Source organism: Canis lupus, chromosome 6 (assembly GCF_011100685.1).
Source record: "Canis lupus familiaris isolate Mischka breed German Shepherd chromosome 6, alternate assembly UU_Cfam_GSD_1.0, whole genome shotgun sequence".
NCBI classification, from domain to species: Eukaryota; Metazoa; Chordata; class Mammalia; order Carnivora; family Canidae; genus Canis; species Canis lupus.
Genome location: NC_049227.1, coordinates 28,037,333 through 28,049,964, shown reverse-complemented (window position 1 = coordinate 28,049,964; position 12,632 = coordinate 28,037,333). Strand labels below are relative to the sequence as shown.

At 44.6% G+C, this 12,632-nt stretch overlaps 1 protein-coding gene across 1 annotated transcript in view; it reads left to right on the top strand.

Annotated features, from left to right (window-relative positions):
• Nucleotides 1-12,632, top strand: part of LOC489992 (nodal modulator 1) — a 57,790-nt gene that overhangs the window by 7,641 nt on the left and 37,517 nt on the right. Inside the window, exons 4-11 of the mRNA XM_038540255.1 lie at nucleotides 344-444; nucleotides 1,409-1,515; nucleotides 3,762-3,834; nucleotides 5,794-5,946; nucleotides 6,478-6,615; nucleotides 6,944-7,033; nucleotides 9,919-10,024; nucleotides 10,201-10,351. Of these exons, the coding sequence (XP_038396183.1) occupies nucleotides 344-444; nucleotides 1,409-1,515; nucleotides 3,762-3,834; nucleotides 5,794-5,946; nucleotides 6,478-6,615; nucleotides 6,944-7,033; nucleotides 9,919-10,024; nucleotides 10,201-10,351 (919 nt within the window). The remainder of the gene's footprint in view (nucleotides 1-343; nucleotides 445-1,408; nucleotides 1,516-3,761; nucleotides 3,835-5,793; nucleotides 5,947-6,477; nucleotides 6,616-6,943; nucleotides 7,034-9,918; nucleotides 10,025-10,200; nucleotides 10,352-12,632) is intronic.

The following is a 12,632-nucleotide window of genomic DNA, read 5'->3' as shown; positions in this document are numbered from 1 at the left end:
TCTCCCTCTCTCTCATGAATAAATAATTAAAAAAAATATATATTTTGTTTTATTTTATTTTATTTTTTATATATATATTTTAAAAAGCATATTATCCTCCACACACTGTTTCACTCTGGGACAGGAAACTGGGTGTCCAGGGGAAGAGGCGAGAGGGAGACGTCCCTGCATCCCTCTTGGTACCTTTGGATGTTAAATCATGAGAGCGTATTAAGTGCTCAAAAATAAACTGAAGATTGACCAAGAAAATGTGTTTTGCCTAGACAGGTTCACCTTCTGTCAGAACTAAACTTGCTCTTGTGTCTTGTACCCTGCTCCTTTCCCTCCCACCTTCATTTCTCAGAGCCAACGATCGTGGAGCTGTATGTGGATGGCGTCAGTGACATCTGTACCAAGGGTGGGGACATCGACTTTGTGTTCACCGGGTTCTCTGTGAATGGAAAGGTTTGGCTTCGGAACATGGTTATTTTTAATGTTTGCTCTGTATCATGTACTGAGTCTTTTCTGACCTTTAAAAAAGCAGGACTTTTTAGTGGGGACTCTGAGTTCCCAAGAGACCCACAGACAGACTTCAGGAGGGTCTCAGAATGGGTAAAATTTGGTGTAAAAGGTAATGGGTGACTAAAACCCAGTCAGATCTGGGCTACTTGTCATTCTCTCATGAGGGCAGTTGTAAGGGAATGCGAGGCCATTCCACTGTAAAGCTTGGCTGAGTAACTTCCAGGGATGGCCCCTTCTGGGTGCAGGCTGGGAAGAGCGCAGGCCTCAGGACTTCTGGCAACCTGTAATCACCGTGGGCAAATGAAACCAGTCTCCTGCAGATAGGATTTGCATTTGCTTCATCCACTCTCCCAGGAGTTGTCTCAGTAAACTAGATCCTCTAAGAGTTTTTTGGGGTACCTTGGTGGTGTGAATTTAGGGGGCTAACCTGTGTGAATGGCGGCTCCAAGTTCAGATATTTCAGGGGAGTTCTTTTTCCTCCCTCCATCTGGCACCATGGTTGACATGTGCGAATTGCCCTGCTATTCGTTTCTTCACGGCAAGTTGATTTCTCCTCTGCCTTCAAATGAGAGTGAGGTGCTTGCTCTCAATGAGGCAAAGTGGTCCTGGCTTCATGTGTAAGTTTCTTGCTAGTGTGGAGGATCATGGTACTTTTCTTTCTCCATAGATTGTAAAATCATGGTGCATCTTTAGCTGATGGTGTCTTAGATTCGATGAAATAAAGTATTATTTCACCATTACTGTTGCCTCACTCAGCACCCCAACTAATCCCAGGGAAGGGTATGCATCATTTATCTACTCTTTGTGAAGGAGTCTTGACCCAAAGAAAGGTATAAGGTCCATGCAGGGAGCATGAGCAGGGGAACTCTGCTGCTGGTTTGGGTCCTGACCTCCTTCTCCTTGACAGGTTCTCAGCAAAGGGCAGCCCCTGGGCCCTGCAGGAGTTCAGGTGTCTCTGAGAAACACAGGGACTGAAGCAAAGATCCAGTCCACAGTGACACAGCCTGGTGGAAAGTAAGTTGTGCCTGTGTCCTCCTGCCTCACAGCTGAGGGGAGGGAGGGAGCCTGTGACTGGGCCTGGGAGACCTGGGTTCAGATCTTTATTTGGCCTCTTAACTGCAGATGAGTTCATGCCTCTCGGGGCCTCAAGCTCTTCATCTGTGAAATGGAAGTTATCTGACCCGTCACCTCTAGAGTTGATGGGATGATCAAACATGAGTTAATCTTTGTACAGCACCTGCTGCAGGCCTGGCACATAGTAGGCCTTCATTTAACAGTGGGCTTGGCTCTGGAGCCTAAAAACCTGGGTTTGATTCCAGGTTCCTCCACTTACTGGGTTTGATCTGGAGCAAGTTACTTAATGCATTTGGGCCTCAAGTTTCTTATTTATAAATGATGATGGTGGAACCTATCATCATTTATAAGGAATGATGATATTAAAGGTTAGCAGGAAGATTAAATTAATAGTATTACTTCAAACTGCCTGGCATGGAATAGAGTGCATAATAGTGTTAGCTCAATATAGATTTGGTCAGTTATGATTTTTTTTTTTAAATTTTTAAATTCTGTTTAGAGAGTGCATAGGAGGAGAGGGGCAGAGGGAGAGGGAGAGAGAGAATCCCAAGCAGTTTCCATGCCTAGTGCAGAGGCTGGGGCTCAATTTCATGACCCTGAGATCATGACCTGAGCTGAAATCAAGAGTCAGATGCTCAACCAATTGAGCCACCCAGGTGCCCCTTAATTAGGATTTTTAAAAATCACATTATCACTATTATATCAAAATTATTTTGTGGTTGGAACTGACAACTATTTAATTAACCTCAGAGTCAGATTTAAAGTGTTTAATGGATTTATATCGTTGAGTTGTAAATGTTAACAGATGTGCCAAGATTAACTCAGAGTAGTTCCAACTGATAATTTTGAAAGCATTCGAATCATTACTCCTTCAATACACAAAACCAACTTAACTGCAAATTAGAAGCTTATAATGAGTCTGTTGCTCTCCAGTTTTTCAATGAGGATTGTTGAAATTATTTTTTAGTTTGGGGATAACATTTATGTCTACTTGATTGATGCCTGTGGGAGGAATGCGGAGCTTCTATTTTCTCTGGGCTAGCAGTTTGCTCTTGACCTCCCTGGGTGAAGTGACTTGAACTTGTTCAGTCTCCTTCATCTGCACTGAGTAAAACAATGATCATAACTTGCAGGAGTAGAGGCTGCATCTCCCCACGGCCAAAATCCAATAGTAATTTCAATTTTATTGTAGCAAAGTGATTTCCAAGTCATACCCAATTATGACAGGCAATACTTGATATAATGAAATACCACCACAGGAGAAGAAATTAGATGGATTTTTTTGGTAGTCTATTTTACTAGAATGAGCACTCATTGTCTGGTGCTTTACACATTTAAAAGGGTCAAGTGTATCAGACAGTGTTTCCAGCCTCAGCTTCTGTCACTCTGGTCTTGATTTGCCCATGGTTACTTAACTGGTATTCATCAGTGTCTGGTTTGGTCATTGTAGTTTGTGCAAGAGCCCAGAATGGCTCACTCTGTATTTTTTCTGATAAGAGATCTAAACTCTTCTGTATAAGATTCGAAGCTTGTTATCATTTGCCCTGCCCACGTCATTAACATCAGCATAGGCCTCAGCCTTTCAGATCTGTTCTCTCTTCTGCACCCAGGACTCTTTCCTTCCCACTGTTCCCCTGGACACTTCCTTCCCTTCTCTTTGCCTATTCATGCCTATCACCTCTGCTCAAAGCAGACTTGAATGTTTTATGACTGATCCTTGCTGAACCAGGGACTGGTTTTTGTTTTTTGTTTTTTTTTAAAGATTTTATTTATTTATTCATGAGAGACACAGAGAGAGAGGCAGAGACATAGGTAGAGGGACTTGATCTCAGGACTCTGGGATCATGCCCTGAGCCAAAGGCAGACACTCAACCACTGAGCCACCCAGGTGTCCTCCCAATATCTGGTTTTTAAGGTCAGAAATCCTTGGGGTTAAGGGAAACATAAAACCTTCTTCCTGGCAGCACACAGAATACCTGTTCTTGTACACAGGAAGTATTCCAATTAAGTGCTCCTCGATGTGGATTTGTATAGTGAATGACTGAATTTTTGTTTATGTTCATTTAGCCAGCCATTGGCAAGTTTGTGATAATCCAAACATTATTTTCTTGTTCTTACAATATTAGCTATAAATTAGAACACTTGGGCTGTTGAGAGAAAGTTAATTGGTATTTTTTATTTCTTAGGTTTGCATTTTTTAAAGTTCTTCCTGGGGATTATGAAATTCTTGCAACTCATCCAACCTGGGCATTGAAAGAGGTGAGTATTTCAGTTGTTGATAGCTGTGCCAGCAGTGTTCTGGTTTGGAGACAAGGATAGAGGGCTCATTTCAGGGTATGAAATGAGTTTATGGTTTTTCTGGAAGTAAATGAGAAAAAAGACAATGCTGCTGATTGATTCGGTGGTATTTATAAGATAAAACTCACTGTAGCAGATGTTCCTTCTGTTGTTTTTGGTTTTAGGTGACAATACTGTCTTCCTGCTGTGAAATAGGTCTGTTATTAACTATAGCTATTTTAAGCTGAATCAACACCAGAAGGACCTGATGAGATTTATTTGTTCTTTTTCCAGTCTGAAACAGCAATCTATAAACATACTTAACATTCTAGAAACCATTGCACGTGTGCCCAAGGAGAATGTAAAAGAATGCCTATCGCAGTTTTGTTTATACTAGCAAAATATTATAAGCGACCTAAATGTCCGTTAAGTAGAGAGCAGAATGTGGTTTTATCACACAGAATCCTGTAGGACAGCAATGAGTGAAACAGAGCTACATGGATCAATAGGAGTACATTTAAAAACATAAAGTTGAGGGAAAAAGGCAAGTTGCTGAGGGTAAGGAAACACAGTATTGTTTATACAGTAATTAAAAACACTCAGGGTACTTCCACTTACAGATAGAGTCCTATGTAAAAAAAGTATGAGGATGTGCATGAGAACGGCAGATACTATATTCATTATGACACTGACATCTATAGAGGGAGGCAGGAAGGGATTTCGAGGTATGCAAGACTCGAATTATACTTCTGCTTTTATTTCTTAGCTGGTTAGAGTGTGTATAGGTGTTCTTTAGAGTAGTTTTTATATCTTTTTTAAAGGTATTAGAGATACAGAGCACAAGTGGAGGGGAGGGCAGAGGGAGAGGGAGAAGCAGACTCCCTGCTGAGCAGGGAGCCTGACATGGGGCTTGATCCCAGGATCTGGGATCATGACCTAAGCCAAAGGCATATGCTTAACCCAATGAGCCACCCAGGCACTCCCAATGATATCTTTTTATTTGATGGAAATAGTTTATGATAAAAGATGAAAAAAGGAAGAAACAGACCAGGTGAGGTTTTGTAATCACTACAGGAAAACAAATTGAAGTAAGATTTAAAGGACATTTCAACACATTAACTTTTATATTAGTTTTGAGGCTGTGTTTTGTTCTTGCTAAGGAACTATTAGAATCAGTATTTTAGTTTTTACTCTATAGTTTTTAAGCATTTAGAGTTGATGGTATGGTTTCACACTTCTACTTATCTGTATACTATTTATGACTGCAAGTTTTCAGGGGGTTAAAAATGTTTTATTTAGAACTCATGGCTTATACATTGATTAGAATAAACTTTAAGGCTTATATTCTTAATCGTATGTATAAAGGAATTTGAATCTATTAACATAAGATTGTATTTAAAAGTAGATCATGCTATTAAAAGTCACGATAATGATTGTCTTTGGCAGATAGTACCTGGAAATTAGTGTGAAGGGGCTCCTGGGTGCTGGTTACAGGGCATGTTCAGTTTGTGAAGATCACTGCTCTGTACACCTAGACTATATGCATTTTTTTCTCTGTGAACTGTGCTTCGACAGCTTTAAAGTCACATGCATATATACCATCAAACATGGAAAAAAGTAAAGGATGCTCATTTAAAAAAATTGCAACAGATAGACCAGAGTAAAGGAGTGGTAACAGAGGTGGAACATTTGGAAGGTGGAAAAGTGTAAAACAAACCGTTCGCGACGCAAAGGAGATCATCATTGTGATGGACATTTTGCCACATTTCATTTTAATTCATTTTGCTTGCGAACACGTGGTTGTGATTCTATCACCTTCCCAGTTTTCCATGTTACTCCCCACCCCCTCATTAATATTTTAGCTTAAGCATATCTTCACGGTTGTTAAACACTCCGTGAGGATTTGTTACTTGGGAAGTTAAAATCACCTTCTTCCTGTAGGCGAGCACCACTGTGCGGGTGACCAACTCCAATGCCAACGCCGCCAGTCCCCTCATCGTGGCTGGCTACAATGTGTCTGGCTCTGTCCGCAGTGATGGGGAACCCATGAAAGGGGTGAAGTTTCTTCTCTTTTCATCTGTAGTTTCCAAAGAGGTACGTAAAAAAGAGCCAAGAATGGGTGAGATTGTGAGAACGCAGGCTGAGAACACACTGAAAATGCAGGCCAAGGTAGGGGCACAGTCTCTACATGTAAAAGCTTTGCGTTTCTTGGTTGACTCGCAAGAACCTGAATGTCTGTGGTGGGAGTGGGCTCCAGTGGAAAGTGCACAGGCTCTGAAATCTCATACGCAGGTGCAGACAGATCACAGCTCTGCCTTTTGCTGGCTGTGTGAGCCCGCCACTTGCCCTTCCAGAGCTCTATTTCCTTGACCGCAGAATAACGCCCCACTGTAGGGAAGGACGATGACATCGTTTGTTCCAAGAAGACCATGCCAGTTTTTTTAACTCCCCAACTTGAGTGTAAAAGTTTTTGTTCATTTTACCTCCCTACTATGCCGTGGGTTTCAGAAACATGTGTTTTGTGATGTAAAACTTAGAAGAATTTTCTGCTAGTGTGGCCGTTTGATGGTAATGAGAACCTAGGAGTGGAAAAGGAAGTCATTTTCTTTTCTCCCCTTGACATAGGATGTCCTGGGTTGCAACATCTCTCCAGTGCCTGGCTTCCAACCCCCAGATGAGAGTCTGGTGTATCTGTGCTATGCAGTCTCCAAAGAAGATGGCTCGTTTTCCTTCTATTCCTTGCCAAGCGGGGACTATACTGTGGTGAGTGGAGAATATTTGTGTTTTCTGGACATTGTAGACTCTGCAGACACAGCGAGAGTCAATGCCATTTGGGTGTTAAAGGGAAAAAAATGATTGCCTTGCAGTTTCGCGACCGATTTCTTTAGCATTGTTATTTTGGACGAGACTCAGACTTCATCAGTCGTGGCTGCAAAAAGTTTGGGCCTTCCTCTTTTAAGATCAGCAGCAGTTATGATTAATAGTTTCTCTTGGCTCGCCTCGAACCCCTTGTCGTTTGTGGCTTCCTGGGTCGATTATTAATATTGATCATGTTGTGGGCTCTTAGTAATTAACAGACCCTTCCTTCTAGATTCCCTTTTATAGAGGGGAGAGGATTACCTTTGATGTTGCTCCTTCCAGACGAGACTTCGCAGTGGAACATGACAGCCTGAAAATTGAGGTAAGACCTCCCTCCAGAAGGGACAGGTGTTTGGGTTTCCCATCTCTGGGCACAGGTGTTGCAAACATGTTTACGAAAATCAGTATTTTATCTGGAAGGGCTGGGCTGTGGGAAGAAACCAGAATCTTGTGCTCTGTTCCAGTTTAGCCTGGGATCCACTGTCACAGAATTTCTTCACATGAGGAATGTGGAGGCCCCAGTTATAGCTACTTTGTTCGTTGAAATGTATTTATTGAGTGTCAGTCTCAGGTGGCGATTCAGGTACTGTTCTAGGGGTGGATGTACCCTGGGGACCCAAAAAGCTGCAAATTTCTATTCTTCCGGAGTGCAATGGCAGAAAGAAACAATGCACTTATAAATAGGTATGTTAGGTAGTACATTAGGAGGTGGCAAGTGTTCCATAGAAAAATAAAGAAAGGAGGTGACACACTTCCAGGATTGAGACAGGCTGCAGTCTTCCTGGGTACTTGTAGGCAGTCCTTGCTGTGAAGGTGATGTTTGAGCGAAAACCTGAAGGGGTAGGGGGAGAGGCGTTGTGCCACACAGACTTCTGTGGGAAGAGTGTTCAAGATGGAGAGAGTGACATGTGCAAAGATCCTGAGGCTGCAGTGTGCTTAGAGGGTATGGGGTGCCCCAAGGAGGCCAGAGTGGCTGGCGTGGAGGGAGTGAGGAAGGGAGAGATGATGAAGCTGCTTATACAGGACCCGGTGGGTCACTCTGGGTGAAGTTCTGAGCAGAAGAGAGGTGTGAGCCTCTGGCTACCATGTTAGGAAGAAGCTGGCAGGGGGCAACATGGAAGCAAGTGACCAGTTGGGAGGCTGTGGCCATAAACCAGGGGAGAGCTGGGAGCTTGGGCCGCAGGGAGGGGGAGTGAGAGGTGGGGTGATGGATGGGGTGATACATGGCTTGACAAACTCCCTAGATCCTAGAATAGATGGTAAATGTGTTTTCCATTGCATTTATATCTTTAATTACAGAAGTAGATAATGGCTATGATAGAAAATTTGCCAGATAGAGCAGATTCCCCAAAGAAAATAACAGTCTTTCATAAATGGACCTCCTAGTGTTACAGTTATTGAAAAAATTAGATTTTAATCGCGTTCTTTTAATGTTGCATTTGAAAGTACTGTGTTGAAGTAGCTGCGGTTGGTAGAAGCTAGCTTTTAGGTCACATGCTCAGTGGGGTTCTGACGGCTTTTTAAGATTCCTTAAATCACTTGCCGGCTTTGTGCACACTGGAGGTGGATGGGGGTGGGGAGGTGTCCTTGCTTGCTTTGTGCGGGGCTTGTGCATTTGATCTCGACTAAACACCAGTTTTTAAGTAGAGACATGAATGAAATTTCAGGGAGTAGCCTGGAAGCCGCATGAGGTCAGGTGCATTAGTGATGTCTCATTCTTCACATATTCCTAAGGTGATTTAGTGCCTGGCACAGAGCAGGTGTCTTGTAAAAGTAGTTGTTGAGTGAATGCAGGAATTGGTAAGTAGATAAACCACATCTTTTTAGAAGGATCAGGAAGGGCTACCTGAATTAAAAAAAAAAAAAAAAAAAAAAACAGGGCAGCTGGGGTGGCTCAGCGGTTTAGTGCCTCCTTCAGCCCAGGGTGTGATCCTGGAGATCCGGGATTGAGTCCTACGTCAGGCTCCCAGCATAGAGCCTGCTTCTCCCTCTGCCTGTGTCTCTGCCTCTCTCTCTCTGGGTTTCTCATGAATAAATAAATAAAATCTTTAAAAAAACAAAAACAAAAACAAAAAAAACCCAAAAAAACCATTGAATTTTTAAGAAATCTCTCAAATGCTCTTGTATGTATGCGTGCATTCATTCATCTGTTCTTGGATTCAGAAGTGATTTATTCAGTGCCTACTGTGTACCAGCTGACTAAGACAGAAAAGGTCACTATATTCATGGAGGTTACATTCTAGTAAGAGGTAGACAAAGGAAGATAAATCAAGGACATTTGAGATATTGATAAAATTTGGACCAAGCTAATGAAATAGGCTAGTGTGATAGTGAGTGGCTGGGGTAGAAAGCAGGGGCAGGGGCCTCTGAGATGGGATGGATAGTCAGGGAAGGCCTCTTGGAGGTGGTGATGGCTTGAGTTGAAACTGGAATGATGAGAAGGAGGAGCCTCCCCCCTGATCTTGTCCAGAGGTGGGAGAGAATGGTCCAGGCTGAGAGGGGCAGCTGGTGTAAAAGGTCCACGGGAGGGATGCCTGTGGTGCATGCATGTAGTCAGCTTGAGGACCCTGGGATCAAGGTGGCTGGAACATAGTGACTCCAGGGAGAGCAAAACCATGGTACTCACGAGCTGGAGCATAGACACATGTAAATCAAGCACAGGGTGTGGTAGTGGGTGCGGAAGGTGACCTCGGTGGAGTGAACCAAGATTTGAATTCAGGTTATGGTGGGAAAAGACAGGACACCTGGCAGGGGTAGGATGCATAGGATGGATTGATATTGGAGTGTGGGGAGGGGGTCCCAGGTGACGCTGTGGTTTGAGGTCAGAAGACTGGAGGTGATGTGGTTCACCAGATTGGGAGCATCTGGAGGGGAGGAGGCAGGACGGGAGCAAGTGTTACGTGGTGGTGGGGGGAGCAGGAGGCTTTCAAGTTTGATTCTGTGATCTTTAACTGGGGAAGTAAGCCTGTAGATCTTTGGTACTCAGTTATTTGACAAACATCAGGGTGACCAGAGTGTAAGAAGCAGACAGACCCCCGGGGAACATGCAGAGGTGTGGGAGCAGCAGGAGTCAGGGGAGTGGGTTGGGACCCGGCTGGGACTCGGGACTCCTGCACCCATGGCTGTGCTGAGCGCTGGCGTGAGTGGACGAGGAGGGCCTTACCGCTCCGGCACATGTGAACCTTCTTCCTATTCTTCATCTTCCAGCCTGTGTTCCACGTCATGGGATTCTCTGTCACTGGGAGGGTCTTGAATGGACCCGAAGGCGAAGGCGTTCCAGAGGCCGTAGTCACTCTGAATAACCAAATCAAAGGTCGGCAGCTGTGTTGACCCCCCAGAACTGTTTGCCAGTACTGGATTTTGATCCCAGAGAGAAATGGAAGGGAAACTATCTTAATGGTGCTGTGAAAATATGCCAGCTTTTTGTCTCAAGAGGGGATGGACAGCTGTCTTTGGCTCATCTTCTATTTGCATCTTTTTGTTTTCTAGTCAAAACCAAAGCTGATGGCTCATTCCGCCTGGAAAACATCACCACGGGGACGTACACGATCCATGCTCAGAAGGAACACCTCTACTTTGAAACCGTCACCATCAAAATTGCACCTAACACACCTCAGCTGGCTGACATCATTGCCACAGGGTGAGGTCATTGTGTTTGGGTCTGGAAGTGCCTGTGTGGACGTTTGAGAACAAAATTACCTTTGATCTGTCTGTGTGTTTCTGCCAGGGATCCACATGGGGTCTTAGGCACCTGTAAGAAATTCGGGCGGGGGGGGTGGGGGTGACCCCCCGAGGAAGATTAGTGCTAAGTCTTACAAACTGAAGGAGCTAGTTATATGTCGATGCTTAGGGAAAACTGTCTTGCTTCAAAGTTAGAATGAGTCTAAGTTAGAAGAAGATCTCTCTATATCTGACTTCACATCTGCAAGACCTTCCATGGCTTCACTCTCAAGGACTTTGGAAGATAGTATAGTTGTTTGAGAAAGTTTGCTGTGAGATGCTTCCAGTCTTTGTGACCGTTCTTCCTGCTTTGCTGTACTTACTGCGAGTATGAGAGGGGATCTGGTAGTTGAATCTCTATGGTCTTATCCTACAGTGATACCATGTGGTGCAAAGAACCTGGGCCTTGGAGTCAGATCTCAGATCCTTCTCTCACCTACGTGTAACCCCTGGAATGGGGGAGCTACATCTCTCTCTGAGATAGCACTGGATACTCACTGAACCATAACTTTAATGGAGTTAGGGCAGGGTCTTCCTGGAGAGAGGTGGCAGGAGCAAAGGCACGCAGTCTAGAACAGCACAGTGTCTGTAGCTGGGAGCTTATGACTTGGTGTTGCTGGGCAGGCCAAAGAGAGTGATGAGGCTGGAGGGACAGATCTCAGAGGACCTCTGGACACCCCACTGGAAGAATGAGGCTTTCTCCAGCACGGGTCAGGGGGCCAGCAATCCATTTTGAGCATAGAGGTGACATGATTAGATTTTTGTTTTCAGGGACACCTGGGTGGCTCAGTAGTTGAGCGTCTGCCTTTGGCTCAGGGCGTGATCCCAGCTGGGGTCTTGGGATCAAGTCCCACATCGGGCTCCACACAGGGAGCCTGCTTCTCCCTCTGCCTGTGTCTCTACCTCTTTCTGTGTCTCTCATGAATAAATAACATCTTTAAAAAAAAAAGATTTTTGTTTTCAGAGAGGCACCTTGGCAGTAGTGAAGGATGACTCTGAAGGGGACAAGATTGGGGCTCAGGTAGCATGAAAGCAGACTTGATGGGGGCTTGCCTTAGGGGGAGATCAAGGACGGGTTGGAGGAGTATTTAGGAGTTCCCAGTTTGAGAAGCAGGATGGCTGTGGCGCCCCCAGCTGTGGGCAGGGAGAGGAGCCTGTTAGGTGCTGAGGGTTGAGCAGGACCACCAGGTGGCACTCTGCGCAGATGCCTGGACAGGTCGTAACCCAGGGAGACCCTGCCAGAGGGCAGCCAGAACCCTAGATGTGTAAAAAGCAAGTAGAATTAGAAGAGCAGGCCCCAAATGGAATGCCGGTGTCCGAGGGGTGGCCTCAGGAGGATCCAGGCAGTGGGTTGTAGCTGTGAGGTCAAACCTGATGGTCAGGGAGGCCCAGGAGCTGAGCCTCGAAAGCATGCTCCATTGCCTTGGTTACTGAGGAGACGTCAGTGACAACTTCTGTAGACAGGTAGGGGTCAGGGTCAGGGATTCTGTGACAAATGAGTGATTGGGAAGTACATCACCGGTGGGAACCCTGTACATCATTGCGTTAGAGCTTAGAAAATCATTTTGGATTCACAGCCTGCCTTCTTTTCCCTCATAAACATTTTTGAGCAACTACTCTGGGTGAGGTGCAGTGACAGAGGCTGGTGTGTAGCAGTGAACTCATTTGGCATTGACAGAACCAAGGATTTCATCTTACTGGGGAGACAGGTTTGAGCTGAGTAACTTGTGATTGTAAGTTCTGGTAGGTATGCAGGGAAGAGGGGCTTTTTTTTTTTTTTTTTTAATTTATTTTTTATTGGTGTTCAATTTACTAACATACAGAATAACCCCCAGTGCCCGTCACCCATTCACTCCCACCCCCTGCCCTTCTCCCCTTCCACCACCCCTAGTTCGATTCCCAGAGTTAGCAGTCTTTACGTTCTGTCTCCCTTTCTGATATTTCCCACATATTTCTTCTCCCTTCCCTTATATTCCCTTTCACTATTATTTATATTCCCCAAATGAATGAGAACATATAATGTTTGTCCTTCTCCGACTGACTTACTTCACTCAGCATAATACCCTCCAGTTCCATCCACGTTGAAGCAAATGGTGGGTATTTGTCATTTCTAATAGCTGAGTAATATTCCATTGTATACATAGACCATATCTTCTTTATCCATTCATCTTTCGTTGGACACCGAGGCTCCTTCCACAGTT